Below are 20600 nucleotides of genomic sequence, written 5' to 3' on the forward strand. Positions count from 1 at the left end.
CACTCCCTTTATCTCAGAATCATTAGAATCAGATAACATATGGAAGTACTTTTGGAAAGTGTAAAGTACCACAGAAACAATCCCTACTCTCCTCCAATTTACATTTCACCACTCTCTTTCAACACTGCTCTTAGACCTGCATTTTAGTTCCTACCACTTTTACCCACTCCCTTAGGTAATGAACACTACCATTTAGTCAGTTCAATTTATGACAGACTGTTTAATGATCAGGTTTCCTGGGATGCATTTTGTCATAAAATCAGGGACTGCCTGTACAAATTCTAAGGAATTATTAAGGGACTGTCTTCTCAAAGATGACAAAAGATTTCAGTTTTCCAAGGACGCCAGTACAGCCTTTTACCAATTTCAATTGCATTTAATGAAAACCAGAAGGTTATGATAGGCTCATTATTCACTGCATATTGTCAGCCTCTAAAGGCTTTGCTGTGGGAATCATATAAAGCAAAGGATTCCAATATCAGATTAAAATAAAATCAAAACACAAAGCCCACGGAGCACTAACAAGAAGCACTTTATTTGAAAGGCAAACAAGTTATTACAGTGAGGGGATGGCAGAGGTCATGGTGTTAAATGATCATTACAAAGTACTTCAGAGGAAGAATAGCACAGAATCTTCCCTGTATTTCCCACCTCCAACTTCAAAATAAAATGATGTCTGCAGTAAGGTTTAAGTCTGATGTATGAAAATATGCTTGTCTTCAAGTTGATGTCATTTCTATCCAAGAAATCATGAAGTGAAAACCTGAAAAAGTTAAGAGAATGTAGGTAAATAGACATCCAATATCTTTTAAAAATCTATCAGAGGCTACAGATGATCTACCAAATTCCTACCCTAAACTCAAAATCCCCAAAAGATGAAAGACAAGCCCTCTCATTTGCATTATGGGCAGTAGATATAAAAGTGCTTCCACTGGCACATAGAAGCAGGTTTGCAGGAAAGGAAGGTACCAAAAAGAACCTCCAAAGACCCGAATCCTAAATGCAAGGAAGCCCTACTTACCGAAGGGGAAGCCACAGATTACCAATCAGGAGACAGAGGTTTCAATGCTGGCTTTACCAGTAAGTAAACTAGCTATGCATGCCCAAAGTGATTTACTTTAAATATATTGTCTAATCTGATCCTTACAACAACCCAAGTGAGTCAGGTGTTATTATCCCCATTTTACTAATGAAACAGTAGCTAAAGAGATTAGGTGACTTGATCAGGGGTCACATAGCAATGTATCAGAGGCAGGATTTGAACTCAGGTCTTCCTGACTCCAAGTCCAGTACTCTATCCACTGTGCCACCAGTTAAATTGTAGGCCTCAGTTTCCTCTAGTATTAATTAGAAGTGTTAGGTAATCCCTTAAGCCTTTTCCATTCCTACAATTTCAAATTCTTAAGCACAGCACTTTTCCTTCCATTCTAGATTTGGGGTTAGCAAAAAGAATAAAGTGAAGCAGCAAATCCAAAGGAAAGAGTTCACAAAGTTGTCAATATACAGAAAGGACGAGTGTGTGTGTGTGTGTGTGTGAACATATAAAATAAGGGTGTTTTGTTTGAGGGGATAAAAAGGATGCAAAAAAAGAAGCATATACCAAAAGTGAAAAGGCTGTTGGAGTGATGGGACCAGAAGGGATCTGAAGGCTACTAGGTTGTTGGGGGTCTCACATGTAGTTGAGAGCTCTGCTGTCCTGAGTAAAAAGCTAAGAATCTTAGAAGGGAAAAGAAGACCACCTGATCTTATATATAGGATTAGTGGATCTACAGGGTCACTTTCTTGATTGTGTTTCTTTTTAATCAAGTCACCAATAATAGTTTTTATTAAAATACAAGTGTGGAACACTCCTGTGAGAGAAGACAGGGAAAAATCAGAAGAAGGGGAGTAGCATGAAGGTATTACCCACACAATCTTTGCACCAGATGGTGTTATCAACATCCTAATTTAAACACACAATAATCGTGGGGTGGCTAGGTGATGCAGTGAATAGAGCACCAGCCCTGGAATCAGGAGGACTTGAGTTCAAATATGGCCTCAGACACTTAACACAAAAACTAGCCATGTGACCTTGGGCAAGTCACTTGACCCCAATTGCCCCACCTTCCCCCCTCCAAGAATGAATGAATGAATGAATGAATGAATGAATGAATGAGCACACAATAATCTTAACAACTAGCCCCACTCAACTTTTCAAAGTTATGTCCCATCCAATGCAAACTGAACCCAAGACTAATAAATGTTTATTGAATGTAAATTCACCAATATTGGCCATTTCCCCATTCCCCAGAAGTGCTAGTTAACAGGATCAAAGGAAAAATACTCAACAAATATAGAGGAATAGAATAAAAATACAGTTTTAGAACACATAGTGAGTTTCTCATTCATCAAAATGAAGTTCTATAAAATATCCTACATTCAGTGACAGGAGGTGGTAAGAAATGTCCCTTGCTGAATAGCATGTTTCAATGTGGCCCACAAAGGCAAAACTGACTCAGGGGACAAAGAATCTCCTTGATGACAATTTTCTGAGAACTGAATAAAGCTCCTGCCATTTCCTTTTTTAGGAAAAAAACATTTTCCAGGGTGATGCCATGAAAGCAGAGGTGGTGACAACCTTTGAAAAGTTAAGCCAATAAAGATGAATTCATCTTAATAGCACAAGAGAAGGAGAATGACAAGTTGGGAGCCTGACGGATATAATTTCCCTCCCCTAATGCTGAAAAAATACAAAATAGGAGTTACCTGTAGAGGAAAAAAAAATCAGTGATTAGATCAGTCTTTTAATAAGCTTAGAGCAATCTATGACAATGTATAAGGAATTAATTTCTGAACACACATAATACAAGGCTTCACAAACTCATTTCTATTTGGAACTTTTATTCTTTTGAATAGTGAGCTCTGGATGGAGAGTATTACCAAACAAATTCTCACAAAGCTGGATCTCCTTTAAAATTTGCCAGAATGAGGTTTTCAACCATCCAATGAGGTTTTTATTCATCAATAAAAATAAATTGCAAAAATAAAAGCAAAACTGGTCAATATGAAAAAATAATTTAACCTCTTTGAGCCTCAACTTGCTCAAATGTAAAATAAAGGAATTGGACAGCACGATCCCTTCCAGTCCTAAATCATATGTTTCTATGACCTCAGTTTTGCCATTTATAAAAGAATAACAAGCCTAATGTTTGCCATCTACCTTATAAAGCTAAAATGAATGACTATAGTTTTTCATTCGTCTTTGATGAAAGGAATCCTCAAAATTAATATGAAACAGGTATTTGTCACAAAGAATCACCAATGCATCATTTGTTATATACCTATGTGTATATGTATATATAATGTACACGTAAGATAGAAATCCCTATGCTGCAAAACTGCTCCTTTATTTTTGTCCAGTTTTAATGAGGGAGTCACTGGAACATAGGAATATAAGTAAAAAGTATGAATGAGACTAAATAACTTATTAAAAAAGCAAGCATCCTTCAAACAATGAGAAACACAGTAGAGAAAGCAAACATCAAACACAATGGTAAAACTTACATTAGAATAAAATTGTTATAGCTAAAGCTAACTTGGAGATCACCTGTCTAGTCCTCTCATTTTAGAGATGAAGAAACAGAGATCCAGAAAAATTAAGTGAACCTCTTCAAGGTCACACAGCCAATTATTTTCAACAGTGGCAAGCGATCTTTACATTACGTCACACTGCCTCTCAAATCAATGGGTCTTCCATTATGTAATTCTTTTCAGCCAAAACATTTTGCATTTCACCCCATAGACCCTGAAACGTCAAAAACGTCACCAACTCTACAGGTAGCAAAATGGACACAGAAAGTCAAAATAACAATCATAGAAGCATAGAGTTGAAAGGAACCTCAGACCATCTAATTCAACCCTTTCATTTCAAAGATGAGGAAACTCAGATCCAGAAAGGTCAAGATCGCACAGGTGGTGACATTCATGTACAAATATATAATTAAATATACATGCCAAATTCTTTTACAAATCTCTAATACAAAAGCTTTATGTTATACTATAATCAGAGGACAGAGTTTTCAGTAGCAAAGAGGAGAAAATACTTTCTTACTAATTATTCTAAATCATATCAGGAATATTTAGTAATGAAGACAAGTAAGGAATTAACTTCATCTCTTACATAGGTAGAAGCCATGTGGGGAAAGAAATACTATGGTATACTCCTAAATGTCATTTTACAAAATACAAGTAATACTGTAGTCAGAGAGCTGGGCATCTGGAAGGGCTGGGTTCAAATTTTACCACTGCTACTTACTTATATGACCTACTGTTCTAGTCAGTTACCCTCTGAGCCTCAATTTCCTCATCATCTAAAAAAACTGGGATAATAAGATCTGTAGTACTGACTTCTTCATGGGGCTGTTGTGAAACTCAGATGAGATAACATGTAAAGTTCTTTGCCAACTGTATGTATTAGGGGTATTCTTTGATATTGTATAGATTAAATATGAATATAACCTCTGTGAGAGCACCAGTTATTTCATTCTAATATTCTATTACCAGCATTAATGCTTATTGGGCTAATGCCCAATTTATGGGTAGTGGTAGTAAAACGTTATGGCAATTCAGTCCAGAACACAAAATGTGCTCTTGGATCTCATCACAGAAATAAAGGAAAGAGGTAACACTACCAGACGCTAGACCTGAAGGTCTCTGGGGCACCACCCAGCTCTCTAAAGACTCTGTGGGCTCTGGGTTCAGGAATTTGGTTGTTTTTTGTTTTGGGGTTGGTTTTTTTTTGGCTATTCTATATATTTTTGCATTTAAAAGAGTCTAATAAGGGATAAATGACACAAAAAAAGTTACAAAACCTGCTCTGTGGCCCAGACATGCTATAATTGTTCTACTTCTAAGGAAATGTGAAGCTGAAGAGTTATTTAGAAAAACAACTCCTTTCTTGCTCTTTACTCTACACTGCCCACGTGTGGATAAGGCAACTTTGTTTTCACTTAAAGGCTCTTGCATCTCTGCTGCCCTCCCTTGACTAGAAGGAAACAGTTTTTGTTGACCAAAATGCCTCATTTCTTGCCCTACTTCAAGTTCTTGCACATCACAGCAATATGAAATGAAGATGCCACTAGATGGCAGAAGAGTATAAAGAATAGCAGCCCATTCCCACTCATGTATAACTTCTAGATTATTGTATCTCACTGGTGAACTCAAAAAAGCTGACAGCAGTAGGTGTTCAGCTCATTTTCTGCAGCCAGCCCTTCTCCTGGGCAGCAGTTATGCACTGTAAATTTAAAAATATCTTTTAAAAATATTCTTATATATGTGAGAATGTACGATCACAGAAATCAGAAGTTGAGATAGGAAAAGAATCAGGGTTTATAACCCTGTATGTACCAAGCTTTCTTCTAGCTAGAAGCTGAGCCAAATTGAGAGAAAGAATCCTATTGTTTTGTTTTATTAGTAATTTTCAAATAAACTCCCAAAAGAAAAAGATATATATCAAGTACCAGGTGGAGGAAATCTGGCTAGACAATACTTCACATAAGATCCGAGGTTTTTAGTGGACTGCCATTCAGGCACAACAGCCAAAAGGCCAATGTTCTCTTAGGCTACTTTAAGAAAGGCAGAGTATCCTAAACAAGAGAAGGGTCAGGCCTAACCGTGGGTCAGACCATGCCTATGTTTAGCTTTAGCCATCACCTTTTAGGACATCAGAAGGAGGTAAAGAGTGAATGACTGACAAGCTGATACTGATAACTTTATGTTTAGCATATTTTTATTGTTAAAGTGATCACAACTTAAAAAGGAAAATATATAGGAATATACCAGAGGGCTGTTCCTAGCAGAACAGTCACAGGATCATAAGAACATAAACTGAGAATTCTAAGGGACCTTAAAGAGTATCCAAAACAAGAGAAGGGTCAGGCCTAACTGTGGGTCAGACCATGCCTATGTTTGGCTTCAGCCACCACCTTTTAGGACACCAAGAAAAAGAAGAGCACTCGGAAACACCAGTCAGGATGATGAGGCCTCACCCTTCTCCAACCCCAGGGAACACATAAGTTTCCAAGATCAAGGACTTCCTTTTGCCTTGATATCCCCAGCACCGAACACATAACAGTTACTTGATAAATGTTTACTGAACTAAAATTAACTTGAGACCTTACCATATAAGGATAAGTTTATGAAACTAAGGATGTTTAGTCTGAAGAAGAGAACAGGTTAAGACTTAACAGATGTATAAAAGTATTTGGAGGACTATTATGTGGAAGAAGGACTAGACTAATTTTTCTTAGTGTGGAGGGGCAGATCCAGGGATAACAGAGAAAGAGAATGGGCAAATTTTGACTGGACCTGAGAAAAAATTATACAGAAATGAATAGCTAGACCTCAGGAAGTTGTGATTCTACATCTCTAGAGGCCTGCAAGCTAAAGGTAGATTAACATTTGTTAGGAATTTCTTAGAGAGGATTCTTATTCAGATACAGATTTACAGGACTAAATGGACCTGGAAATCCTTCCAACTCAGATTTACAATTTTTCTAAATATTTTCTCATCAGTAAATGAAAATAATATTTTACATTCCCTTCTCCTCACCTCCCCCCCACTACCACAATGTTGTTATATACATTAAATAAGGCAATACAGGTAAAGGGTCTTTCTAAACCTTAAATAATTATAAAAATGTAAACTTCTATTGGTATTCTCTCCAATTCTCCTTTAATTGAAAAAATGCTTTTTGCTACCTACCTCATAGAATCATTAAAGTATGTAGTAAGTTGCAAAGTATGATGTAAATGTAAACTATGATTATTAGAACTACTAGAGCCAAGATGGTGGAGTAAAAGTACAAACTTGGTGTGGGCTCCAGCTTCAATCATCTCCAATACCTGTAAAACAATGACTAAACAAATTTTAAAGGTACAGAACCCACAAAGAGATGGAGAGAAACAAATCTCCCACCAAAGGCAGCCTGGCAGGCCGACAGGAAGGGTCTATCACAGTGCACTGGGAGCCCAGAGCAGTCCCCAGTGAGCCCTGGCTCCGGCCCCAGGAGAGTGAACCAGCATCTGTGGCAGTTTCCAGACTCCTCAACCCATAAACGTAAAAGAGAAAATAAAAGGTCAGTCGGGAACTCTGGTCTGTCCCCTACCCCCCAAGGGAAGAAGCAGTGGAGGCAGTGCCGCGTAGCTGCTTTCAGAGCTCCTGGGCTGCAGAACACAAGGGGACCAAGCAACCATTCAGAGGGTAGCAGCTCTTGCTTTGACCTGCCTGGATCTGGATCAAGGTCTTGGATGGTGGTCCTGAGGGGAGTGGCCAGTGAGTCAGAGCTTGTGGGGGCTGTAGAGAGGGCACCCAATTAATATCTCCAGCATCTGCAAAACCCCCAGCAATTTGGGACAAAGCTCTCTCCATTTTGTAAGCAGAGTTCTACTGTGGCAAACAGCTCAAAAGTCAGGTAATTGGCAAGATGAGGAAGCACAATCAGACCATGCAATACTTTTTGGGGGACAAAAAGGATCAAAGCATGGAACTGGAGGAGGACAATGAAGTCAGAACTCCTGTATCAAAAGCTTCCAAGAAAAATATGAACTGGTCACAGGCCATGGAGGAAGGAGCTCAAGGATTTTGGAAATCAAGTAAGAGAAGTGGAGGAAAAACTGGGAAGAGAAATGAGAATGATGCAAGAAAATCATGAAAGGTGAGTCAAAAGCCTGATAAGGGAGACCCAAAAATACACTGAAGAAAATAACACTTTAAAAAGTAGACTAACTTAAAATGGTAAAAGAGATCCAAAAAACCAACGAGGAGAAGAATGCCTTAAAAAAGCTGAATTTGCCAGATGGAAAAGGAATTTTAAAAACTCATTGAAGAGAATAATTCCTTCAAAATTAGATTGGAGCAAATGGAAGCTAGTAACTTTACGATTCAAGATACTATTAAACAGATCCAAACAAATGAAAAAATAGAAGGCAATGTGAAATATCTCATTGGAAAAACCACTAACCTGGAGAATAGATCCAGGAGAGAGAATTTAAAAATTATTGGACTTCCTGAAAGCCATGATAAAAAAAAAAAAAGAACCTAGAAATCATCCTTCAAGAAATTCTCAAGGAAAACTGTCCCGGTGTTGTAGAACCAGAGGGCAAAATAGAGGTTGAAATAATTCAGCAATCACCTCTTGAGAAAGATCCCAAAAAGAAAACTTCTAGGAATGCTATAGCCAGGTTCCGCAGCTCCTAGATAAAGGAGGAAATATTACAAGCAGCCAAGAAGAAACAATTTTAATATTGTGGAAACACAATCAGGATAACACAGGACCTGGCAGCTTCTATACTGAGGGATCAAAGGGCTTGGAATATGATATTCCAGAGGTCAAAGGAGCTGGGATTAAAACCAAGCATCGCCTACCCAGCAAAACTAAGTATAATGTTTCAGGGGAAAATATGGTCATTCAGTGAAACAGAGAACTTTCAAGCTTTCTTGATGAAAAAAACAGTTGAATAGAAAATCTGACATTCAGATACAAGAAGCAAAAAAAGCATGAGAAGGTAAACAAAGAAAAGAAATCATAAGGAACTTATCAAAGTTGAATTATTTACATTCCTACATGGAAAAACAATCATTGTAACTCATAAGACATTTCTCAGTATGAGGATAGTTGAAGGGAATATAAATGTGTGTATGTATGTGTGTGTGTACATACGTATATATATATATATATATATGTGTGTGTGTCTATACAGGAGGGTATATGGGCATATGAATACATATGTGAGTGTGTGTATATATGTGTACAGGTATACATAGACAGAGAGCACAGGATCAATTTAATAGGAAGGGATGAGACTTAAAAAGTGAAATTGAGAGGTGAGAGAGGAATATAATGAGAGAAGATGAGGAGAGACAGAATGGGGTAAACTATCTCATATAGAAGAGGCAAGGGAAAATGGTTACAATGGAGGGGAAGAATAGGAAGGCAAAAGGGAATAGGTCAACCTTACTCTCATTGAATTTGGCTTAAGGAGGGAATGACATACACAGTAAATAGGGTATCTCATCCTACAGGAGAGTAGCAGGGAAGGGGATGAGAGGGGGGATGATGGAGGGGAGGGCAGGTTGGGGGGAGGGTATTTAGGAGCACACACTTTTGAAAAGGGACAGGGTCAAAGTAGTAAATAGAACAAGTGGGAGGTGGGATAGGAAGGAGGGAAATATAGTCAGTCTTTTCCAATATATCCACTATGGAAATGTTTTGCATAGCTTCACATGTACAACCTATATTGAACTGCTTATCTTCCCAGTAAGGGTGGGTGACGAAGGAGGAAGGGAAAGAATCTGGAATTCAAAGTTTTAAAATCAAATGTTTAAAAATATATTGTTGTTGCTGTTTTTACGTGCAACTGGGAAATAAGATATACAGGCACTTGGGGGATGGAGATCCATCTTTCCCCACCAGAAAGTCGGATGGGGATGGGGGAGGATATAGGAGAGAGCAGATTGGGGGAGGGGGTATACAGTGAGATCACTGTTTTGAGGTGGCGGACAGGGGAAAGATGGGGAGAAAATTTGTAACTAAAAATCTTGTATAAATGAGTGATGTAAACTAAAAATAAACATAAAATTAAAAAAAATTCTCAAGGAAAATTGCCTTGATATTTTAGAACCAGAGGGTAAAATAGAAATTGAAAGAATTCACCAATCGCCTCTTGAAAAAAGATCCCAAAAAGAAAACTCCTAGGAATATTATAGCCAAATTCCAGAGTTCCCAGGTCAAGAAGAAAATATTACAAGCAGCCAGGAAAGAACAATTTTACTATTGTGGAAACACAATCAGGATAACATAAGACGTGGCAGTTTCTACATTAAGGGATCGAAGAGCATGGAAAGTGATATTCCGGAGGTCAAAAGATCTAGGATTAAAACCAAGAATCACCTACCCAGCAAAACTGAGTACAATACTTCAGGGGAAAATATGGTCATTCAATGAAACAGAGCCATTCTTGATGAAAAAAACAGAGTTGAACAGAAAATTTCACTTTCAATTATAAGAAGCAAGAGAAGCATGAGAAGGTAAACAAGAAAAAGAAATCATGAGGAACTTATTAAAATTGAACTATTTATATTCCTATATGGAAAAATGATAATTATAACTCATGAGACTTTTCTCAATATGGGGAAAGTTGAAATGAATATATATGTATATATGTATACATACATACATATTTATGTATAGAAGGGTGTATGTGTGTATAAATATGTGAGTGTAGGGGCGGCTAGGTGGGCCAGTGAATAGAATACCGGCCCTGGAGTCAGGAGGACCTGAGTTCAAATCCAGCCTCAGACAAAAACAGACACACAACCACAAAACTAGCAGTGTGACCTTGGGCAAGTCACTTAACCCCAACTGTTAAGTGAAAAAAAACTTCCTTTCATTCTGAATGTTGTTTTCTCATAAGAATCCTGAATCCTGACTTTTCCCAGATGACACTGTATTCCTAGTCATCTGCTCCAACCCCAAATGTACCTTCAAAATGTACCTCCAAAAAGCAAAAAAAAAAAAAGTGAGTATGTGTGTATATGTATACATAGACAAAGGGCACAGGATGGGTTGAATATGAAGGAATGATATCTTAAAAATAAAATTAAGAGGTGAGAAAGGAATATATTGGGAGAAGGAGAAAAGGAAAGATAGAATAGGGTAAATTATCTCATAAAAGAGGCAAGAGAACACTTACACTAGAGGGGAAGAGCAGGAAGGTGAAAGGGAATGGGGTCAACCTTACTCTCACTAAGTTTGGCTTAAGAAGGGAATAACATACAACACTCAATTGGGTATCTCACCTTACAGGAAAGTAGGGGGAAGGGGATAAGAGGGGAGGTGATAAAAGGGAGGGCAGATTGGGAGAGAGGGTAGTTAGAAGCAAACACTTTTGAAAAAGGACAGGATTAAAGTAGAAAATAGAAAAAGTGGGAGGTGGGATAGGATGGAGCAAAATATAGTTAGTTTTTCACAATATAACTACTATGGAAATGTTTTACGTAACTACACAGGTACAACCTATGCTGAATTGCTTGTCTACCCAGTGGGGGTGGGTGAGAAGGGAAGAGAAAAACTCTGGAACTCAAAGTTTCAAAAAAACAAATGTTAATGCATGTTACATGCAACTGGGAAATAAGATATACAGGCACTGGGGTATAGAAATATATATTGCCCTACTATTAAGTTGAGGTGGGATGGGAGAGGATATAAGAGAGAATAGATTGGAGGAAGGGGTATTCAGTAGGCTTGCTATTTGGGGGTGGGGGGTAGGGGAGCCTCAGGAAGAAAAATTTATAACTCAAAATCTTGTGGAAATGAATGTTGAAAACCAAAAATAAATAATTTTTTTTAAAAAAAGAACTACTATTAATATTTTAATTTCCCTACTAGAATAAACTCCATGTAGATAGGAAAGTCTTATAATGAAGGGGTAAAACGTACTGCAACTGAATCCTACAATTAAAACATTGTTATATGAGGTAGCTAGGTGGCACAGTGAATAGAGCACCAGCCCAGGCGTCAGGAGGACCTGAGTTCAAATCCAGCCTTATACACTTGACATACTTACTAGCTGTGTGACCTTGGGCAAGTCTCTTAACTCCAATTGCCTTGCCTTCCCCCCTCCAAAAAATAAAAATAATTTTTAAAAAACTTTGTTACGATGCATCCTGAAAAAGAATCACTGTACCTACAGTACCTAAACACAGGTACCTCCTATAGTATTTTTAAAATGACTCTAATTCACAGGGTTGCACCCACTACTACCTCTATGACTAGCAAGCTCCCACCACTTTCACTCTATCTCTGGATTACTTAATTAGTTCTCTGGAGTCAACTATACCCAACTCCTGCCTCCAGTTATCATTCCCATCTTCTTCCTCAATAATATGCTATCCACATCTCACACCAATTCTTCTGACCATTTCTACTATGCCCTCTGGAATGCTCTTTCTTTAATGGCGGAAAAAACTTCCTTTCATTCTGGATGTTGTTTTCTCATAAGAATCCTGAATCCTAACTTTTCCCAGATGACACTGTATTCCTAGTCATCTGCTCCAACCCCAAATGTACCTTCATTCATACCCCTTAATACAATGGTATTGGAGAGGAAACTAAAATATTCCTTACCTGTCACTTCCACCTCCAGATTCTCCTTTTGCCAAGGATCACTTAGCAACCTCACTTCCTTTTTATTTCTAGTTAACTCTATGATCTTTTCCCCAGTGTCAGGATGACCTGGGGATCAAATCTGGGCTCAGATACTTGGCACCACACCCAGAAATAACTGCCCGTGTAACCTTGAGCAAGTTACTTAACCCCGATTGCTTAAAAAAAAAAAGTGCCCTCCCTCCCAATCTTGTTTTAATATGCCAACATGCTATCTCCTTTAATAGAATGTAAACTTCTTAAAGGCAGGGATTGATTCTTTCTTTGTATTTATATCTTTCACACCCAGGACAGTGCCTGGAATATAGTTGTAGGTGCTTAGAAATGAACTTATATTCAAAATAACGTAGGAACAGTACTTTTAAAACACTATATAAATCTAAGCTTTTATTATTATTATTTTGTTACATAATTCCAATTGTCTTTTGATTTTTTTCCCATTCAAATTAGATTCTCATTTCACGTAATCACAGGTTCTGGCAAAGTCAGAATGTCATGGGTATACAAGTGTTTAAGTACCCTTCTCCCACACAATTACCAAACTTAATTTTTATCTGTGAAGGATGCCCAAACTTTTTGTTTTCTACTTACTAGACTGGTATAAATTACACAAACTCATTTGGAAACCATATTATGGATGTGTTTGCACATAGACCTGAGTTATGGTATTAGAAAGATCAAAGTAAGTGTGAATAAAATGGAAGTGGAGCAGTATAGAAGGTGAACTGAAAGCCCTTGTGAAAAATCCCTTGATAATTTCTGGTAGGTTTTCAATAAACAGCTTACTTACCTACGGAATGATTTTATAGATCAATCTAGAGTTGATGGACTCTGCTGTATCATGGACAAACAATTTCAAACAAAACTGGTGGCCCCAAGCTGTTGATCTGGTCTGTAGTATGGTGTTTCTACTGAGCCTGCTTTTTTGTCTCCTACTGTCCTAATTTCGAAATATTAAGTTCCCTGCAGCAGATGCCTCCTCCAATAAAGCCAGTCCTAAGAAATAATTTCCCATGAGTCTGTATCTTGGGCTTTGAGAATATTTCTGCCATGCTTTCTCTGCCCTTGTCTTGATCATACACCACGACAGCTACAAAAAGAAGATCTGATTCAGGTCAGATATCACCAAACAATGTGCCATCCAGCACAGCTTATGTCAGGGCTTCATACAGCTGTCTGGGTTGTTTGCTAGTGTAAAGATGTCAATATTATTCTGTCCCTTTTAAATGTATTCAAAGAGGCTTCCACAGCTGATAGTACTCCGGGTTCTTGTATGCTGCCCAGGGGCCAAAACTATGGTTACATATAATATGTGAATAACAAAAATTTAACATAGTTTTTTTGGGGGGGGGGGCGATGCTAGATAAAAAGAGTACAGGACTGTGCTAGAGAGCGTTGTCTCTAACAGTCTTCAGGCCACAAGGGAAATAAAAAGGAAGGGGAAACAAAAGCTCTTCCCAAAATTAGGAAAAAAAAATCAATTAACAAGTATTTATTAAATGCCTACTACGTGTCATGCATATCATCATTTTTTATAAGGTAATGCCCTATTTCTGTTAATATAAATTTATTCACATGGTGAATCAAAGTATTGCCACTGTTAGGTCAAAGTATAAGCCACAGTATGGCTAATAATAGGCATGTTAAGACATAATATTATCTATGCTTGCATAAAGTAGGTGCTCAATCAGTTAGCAAATTGATTTATTGTTGACTTAGAAAGCTACAAAGCCTGTGAAACATCTGGAAAATCCTTACAGATAAGAAATTCTGCATCAAAATCACCATACTAAATTTTTAAAATACCATTTTTAAACTAAATCAGAATGTTAAATCAATGATTTTATATACATTGAGACTTCATGTATATAAGTTCTACACATCAATCTTACATAATAGACTTTTAAGTGTCTAAACTTCACATTAAATAGAGCAAAACATTTAATTTTCGACTTATAGTAGGTAAACCAATTTTACTCTTTAGGCAAAGTCAGAAAGCAAAAAAAAATCTATTGAAGCATCTATATTTTAAGAAAGTTTTTAAGACAAAATTAGAAAAGCAAAAGAGCCAGTCATTCACATATCACTCTAAGTCATCTGTTTTCTTCATTCTCCAAATGTAATAAACAATTCCAAAGGAAAAAGTTTGTTAATTTACCTACCTAAAGAACTAATTTAAAATTCCATTTTACTCTAAGTCCATTCATTATAAACATTCCTAGAAGTCTGCCTCAAAAGCTTCTAGACTTAGAAACAAAAAGATTTTGTTCTTCTCAAGATCTTGCTACTTAAGAATCACATACCCCAATAGTTAGTTTTCAGATTAATCGCCAATGCATCAATTTACTTCATAACTATTCTTTTCTCCTTCAGTTAAATGAATTCAACTAAAATGCCAGGCTCTACAGTATCATAAAAGTTTTAGTGCCATTTAAAGCTACTAAAATTAAAACTATTAAAGCTCCGAACTGCACTAAGACTTTTAGGACACCTTATATTCTAAGCCATATAAATACTAAACCATACAAAATTTAAGGTGACTATGTACCTGAAGAAAAGGGTATTATATCTTTCCAAAAAATAAAAACGATAACAATAATAATAACATAAATAAAATTAAAATTGTGCTGTTAATTCTTTTCTGGTATGACACTGTGTCAGTATTAAGGAAAGATTAGTGTCTACATAATAAAGAAATTTGGGGCAGCTAGGTGGCAGAAGTCAATAGAGCACTGGCCTTGGAGTCAGGAGAATCTGAGTTCAAATCCAGCCTCAGACACTTAACACTTACTAGCCATGTGACCTTAGACAAGTCAGTTAACCCTAACTGCCCCTCCAAAAAAAAAAAGAAAGAAATTCAACTAGCTCTCTAATATAATTTTGCAAAATATTTTCCTACATCCCCACCTGCCCAATGCTTCCCTAGTTTCCAAGTTTAAGGTATGAACACCCTCACTTTATATTTACTTCATTAAGTTCCAACTGTGACTAAGGTTCTAATTCTATCTCTGCCAGATAAGTGGGTTTGGACAAACTATCTGGTCCACTAAGATGAACTACCTCCTAGCTGTAAAATGAAGGGGGTTAGACTAGTGATCTCTAAAGTAGCTCATGGCTTTAAGATGCTGTGTTTCTCTATGATCCCACCATAGGTTAGTCAAATCCACCTTCCACCCAAATTTGAAGATATTCATAAATATTACACCAAGTGGTCATATGCCAAGAACCTACAAGGAATCAGGTCAAAATCAAAGAAACTTGGGCAGCAAACCTAAAGGACATATTTACATTATATTTTCATTGAAAATATATATTTTATAGGCAAATAATTTTCTATTATCTTACTAGTATAGATAGCATAGAAAAGGATAGAGGTTAACAATAATAGGATCCTAGAATTTATAGCTAGAAGTGATCTTGGATAATCTTGTCCAACCTATCATTCTACAGCAAAGGTAAAGTAAATTTCCTGAGGTTTTACAAGTATATATATAAAAAAAGATGGGTCTAACAAGGGATTTTACAAGTCAGTGAAAATTTCTACAGACAAGTATTTTATCAATTAGTATCAGGACTTGAAAAAACCCTAACAATGCTTACTTACATTGTTCTTTATTTCTCCTTGTTTCAGTGAATAGGAAGGATTCAGCCAACAAAGTTCATGACAACAAGGTGCAGGATGGTGCTAGCAAAGAGGAAGTCAGCAAAAGCTCGTTCTGGAGAGATGCCCTGGAAATCTCCCTTGTTCTGTGGGTTGATCTGTATCCTCAGACAGACTGTAAAGGAGAGAAAATGAGACATTATTGTCAAAATACACAAAAACAATTGAACTAAAACAGAGTTAGAGGTACATAAAAAGTCATGGAGAACTCTCACATTTCCTAATGTAAATTTCTATCTTTCTTTGAAAGACAGGGCAAAGAAAACAGAAACAAGAAAAACAATTTATATCAAACCAATGAAGCTAAAATTAGGTGAGAGAGTAAACTAAAGAAAAAAAATTCAAGCAAGTTTCTCTAATAAAGGTATTATTTCCAAGATAATATAAAGAATTAAATCAAATACATTAGAATAAAAGCTATTCTATCCTGCTGATAAATGGTCACAGTATATAGGCATTTTCACAGAAAGAAATCCAAGCTATCAATAACCATATGAAAAATGGTCCAAATCACTAATATCAGAGAAATGCAAATTAAAATATCTTTTCCAGTTCTACCTCACACCCATCAGACTGTCAGAGACAAATAAGAAAATAATAAATGTTTGGAAGGGCTTATGGGGAAACAGGCACATTAATTAATGGTTGGTGTGTTTAAAATGATGTGGCCATTCTGGATAACAACATGGAACCATGCTCAAAGTCACTAAACTGTATGTGTTTGTCCTTCATTTTCAAAAAAATCACATCAGGGAAATGATGACCTGACTTGCAGTTGACTCTGATGTGAGTGAGGGAGGGCTGTGCAAGGTCAACAGCCTCATTTTCTTCTCCAAGGCCATCTATGTCCAGTGGTCAGATATTCATCAGGACAGCTAGAGGTAGCCCAGGATGCAATGGGAGACCCTAGCCCTTTTAGGCTAAGGCCTCTTCAGGTTCTGTTTTTGAGTGAGTTAACACTCATTCAGTAAATAGGCCTCTTTAAGAAGTGAGTAAAGACATGGCCCCTTTAATTAAAAAAAAAAAAACCTGGGAGGGGAAGACCCTCAGGGTTGCTGTTCCAAAGAGAAACAGTTACTACTGACATTCACTCTGAGCCTGGCAGCAAAACAAAGCCATTAAGTGGAGCTTGGCCAGGGACCTATTGTCGTCCCATCTATGAGCTCCAAAATGAAATGGATTTAACATACCTACAGATATCACTACTAGGCCTATACCCTGAAGAGACCAAAGAAAGAGGAAAAAACACCTTTATATACAAAAATATTTATAGCAGCTTTTCATAGCACAATGAAATGGAAACTAAGGGAGTAGTCATCAACTGGGGAATGACTGAACAAATTATGGTATGTGAATGTAATGGAATGTTGTTACAAGGTAAGAAACAATGAAATGAATGGTTTCCAACAGACCTGGAAAATCTGTAGCAACTGATGCAGAATGAAGTGAGCAGAAGCAGAAGAATAATTTATACAAGAACAACAATAATGGGGGGGGGGAGAGAAAAACTTTGAAAGTCTTAGGAACTTTGATCAATAAAAAGACCAACAACAATTTCAGAGGACCAATGATGAAACAAGCTACTTGACAGAGGGGTGAGGTACTTAGGATGCAGCCTGAGACATACACTGGTGGACACAACCAATGAAGGAACTGACTACAAAGTTGCTACAAGATTTTTGTTTTGTTTTAAAACAGGGGCAGGGGAAAGAGGTGGGAGAGAAAATAAGCCTTTCATTCCTTAAACAACAAAATAAATTTAATTAAAATTTTAGAGGTACAGGTGCAGTTGGAAAACACTTGGCTAGAAATTGTTAAGATCTGAATTCTAGTCCTGTCTCTTCCATTATATCATTTGTGTTATGTTGGTTAAGTTGCTTGACCTCTCTAGGCTTCAGTTTCCTCATCTATAAAAATCAGGAGTTTAAACTAAATCTCAAAAGTATTTTCCACCTCTATAAATCAAAAGTGCAAAAAGTCACAGTGAAAACATGGACTCAGGGGCGGCTAGGTGACAGTGAATAGAGCACCAGCCCTGGAGTAAGGAGAACCTGAGTTCAAATCCAGCCCCAGACACTTAACACACTAATATGTGACCTTGGGCAAATCACTTAATCCCAATTGCCCTGCCCTCCCCCCTCCAAAAAAAGAAAAAAAAAAAAACCTGTATTCAAATCCCAGTTCTGCTAATTATATGACTCTGAGCAAATCACAATCTCTCTGGACCTCAGTTTCCTAAACTATAAAATAAGGAGACCAGACTGAACAATTCCTAAAGCCCCTACTAGCTCTAAATCTATAATCCTAAAAATATCAGTGTTCATGAAGTTAAATCTAGGTCAGTCTAGCCTCCCAAGTCCCTCACATAAAAATCAATCAAGTATTAAGTAGCTGTTTTGTGCCAGGAACTGTGCTGGAACCTGGGGATACAAAATCAAAATGGAAATTGTCCTTCTGTCCTCAAGGAGGCACATATATAAATATATACAAATAAATCAAGATAAGGTAAATTTCTTGGGAGAAGCACTTAAAATCAGAAAAAATCAGACTACTTAATCTGGGCTTGGAAGGAAAGTAAGGATTCTAAGGAACAAAGTTAAGAAGGCCAAACATTCCATTCTTATGAGATAACTTATGAATGAGGGCAGAATTGTGAGGAAAGTGTGGGAACAGAAAAAGATCAATGGGATTGAAATGAAGAGTGAAGGAAAGGGAGCAATGTTCAGTAAGCCTTGGAAGACAGGTTGGTTGAAGACACAGTGTGAGGATTTTAAATTCCTGACAGAGCATCCCTGATGAGGAAGGACATGCCTTCTAGGAAGAAGGGGCTGGAGCCACTGGAGAACAAAGAAGCATCAAACACGCAGATCTTCCTGCAAAGGTTTGGAAATAATCTCAAGGTTCTTTGTTCTCCTCACTGAGTGAAAGGGACCACAGGTGAGGAATAAGCTATACATTTTCAGGCATGGTCAAAGCATTGGCTTCTTTTTGCCTAAGTGATCCTATTTATCTGTGAAGAAGGAAGACTTCTAAGGGGACTGGGGTGGGGGAGGAAAGGGAAAGGAGGCATTGGGAAATGACAGTGAAGAAAAAAATTTTTAAAAACTAGAGTTCATGGAAATTGAGGGTATGCCCATCAATTAGGGAACAGCTGAATAAGTTGTGGTATATGAATGTAATGGAATACTATTGTGCTGTAAGAAATGACTTCAGGAAAACCTGGAAAGACTTATATGAACTGATGCTGAGTGCAGTGAGCAGAACCAGGAGAATACTGTACACAGTAACAGCCACTTATTTTGATAGACTTAGACCTTCTTCTCAGGAATGCAAGGACCTAAAACAATTACAAAGGATTTATGATGGAAAATGCCCATCCACACCCAGAGAAAGAACTATGACATCTAAATGCAGAGCAAAGCAGAATGTTTTCTTTTTTTTGTTTTTTTTTTCTCATGGTTTCTCCCATCTGTTATAATTCTTCTATATAACATGACTGTGAAAATGTTTAATCAGAATGTATATGTAGCACCTATATCAGATCACATGCTATCGGAGGGAGGGAGGGAGGAGAGAAAATTTAAAATTTATGGAAGTTAATGTTAAAACTAAAAACAAATAAACACCTTAAAAAAATAGAATTCAACAAAGACAGTGTAGCCTAATGGATAGACTGCTAGATTTGGTGGCAGAAATGATAGAATCCTAATAAAGCTGCTCCCAGCCCTGATATTCTAACTTTCTTATAGGCCCCACCGAATAAGCAGGCCCACTGTACCTACCTAGCCACCCAGTCCCTCCCCAACACTCAATATCTTAACTTCTTCATATATGTCTAACTGCTCACTAGAATAATAGATATGCACATGAATTCATATTTCTCACAGAATAGCAAGTGTGTCCATATGAAGGGATTCCAGCCACTGCCTCTAGCTAGCTACTGCCCCCAAATCCATTCCTCATATTTCCCACAGAAACAGCACTTAACAACCACATGCACCTAGTCTCAGAAAGGACCACAACAGTCAGCCAATCAGAAAACATGACCACCAGGGATGTCCAAGCAGGATGTGGACCCCAAAATAGAAGAGACTTTCTCTAAGTAGGCACCTGTGCAATAATAATAAAGAACTGACCCAGAGTGAACTTATGACATAGAAAGGCTTATTCTAATATTATTATAATCCATATGTACCCCACCATGGGTTTTTCTGCATGCACTGTGGGTAATCACGTGTGCAGTTCACTTGTGGCTGGGACCCCTCCCTTATTACCTAATCCCCTTAACAAAACCCTCCTGCCTTTTTAATAGTCATGATTTCTATTGTAATTGCATCTTTGCCTTCAAAAATCCATCTTGCTCTCTCTGAAGTTGATGGTTCCTCTTGGAACTTAGCCCACTTCATGAGAAGCATCAATCTCAATAAATGCCTATACTTGGATAAGAGGTGGTCTGACTCTGAATCCTTTGAGACAGTTCCACCACAACAAATCATGAAACCCCCAACAGTTTTTGGCATCCCTGGGTGAGGAGAGTTGAAACTGAAACAAATACCTTATTTGAAGTCCCACTTTTAAAACTAGCGATGTAACTGTGTGAAAATCATTTAAACCTCTACATGTCTCATGTCACACCTCTGACACTAGCTATATGACCATGAACAAGCAGTTACCCCCCTTGGGACTATGATCCTATGACCTAAGTCTCTCACAAATATACACACATACAACAAAAA

General features: G+C 37.4%; 1 protein-coding gene across 1 annotated transcript in view; it reads right to left on the minus strand.

The window, feature by feature from the left end:
• Positions 1-513: 513 nt before the first annotated feature.
• DAD1 (defender against cell death 1) overlaps positions 514-20600 on the minus strand; it is a 44811-nt gene continuing 24724 nt past the window's right edge. Inside the window, exons 2-3 of the mRNA XM_069097793.1 lie at positions 15808-15979; positions 514-763 (exon numbers count right to left, since the gene is read on the minus strand). Of these exons, the coding sequence (XP_068953894.1) occupies positions 15849-15979 (131 nt within the window). The 3' untranslated portion in view covers positions 514-763; positions 15808-15848. The remainder of the gene's footprint in view (positions 764-15807; positions 15980-20600) is intronic.

The sequence above is a fragment of the Petaurus breviceps genome, unplaced genomic scaffold (genome assembly GCF_028583685.1).
Source record: "Petaurus breviceps papuanus isolate PSGF00001 unplaced genomic scaffold, PetGlider_PUasm1.0 37, whole genome shotgun sequence".
NCBI classification, from domain to species: domain Eukaryota; kingdom Metazoa; phylum Chordata; class Mammalia; order Diprotodontia; family Petauridae; genus Petaurus; species Petaurus breviceps.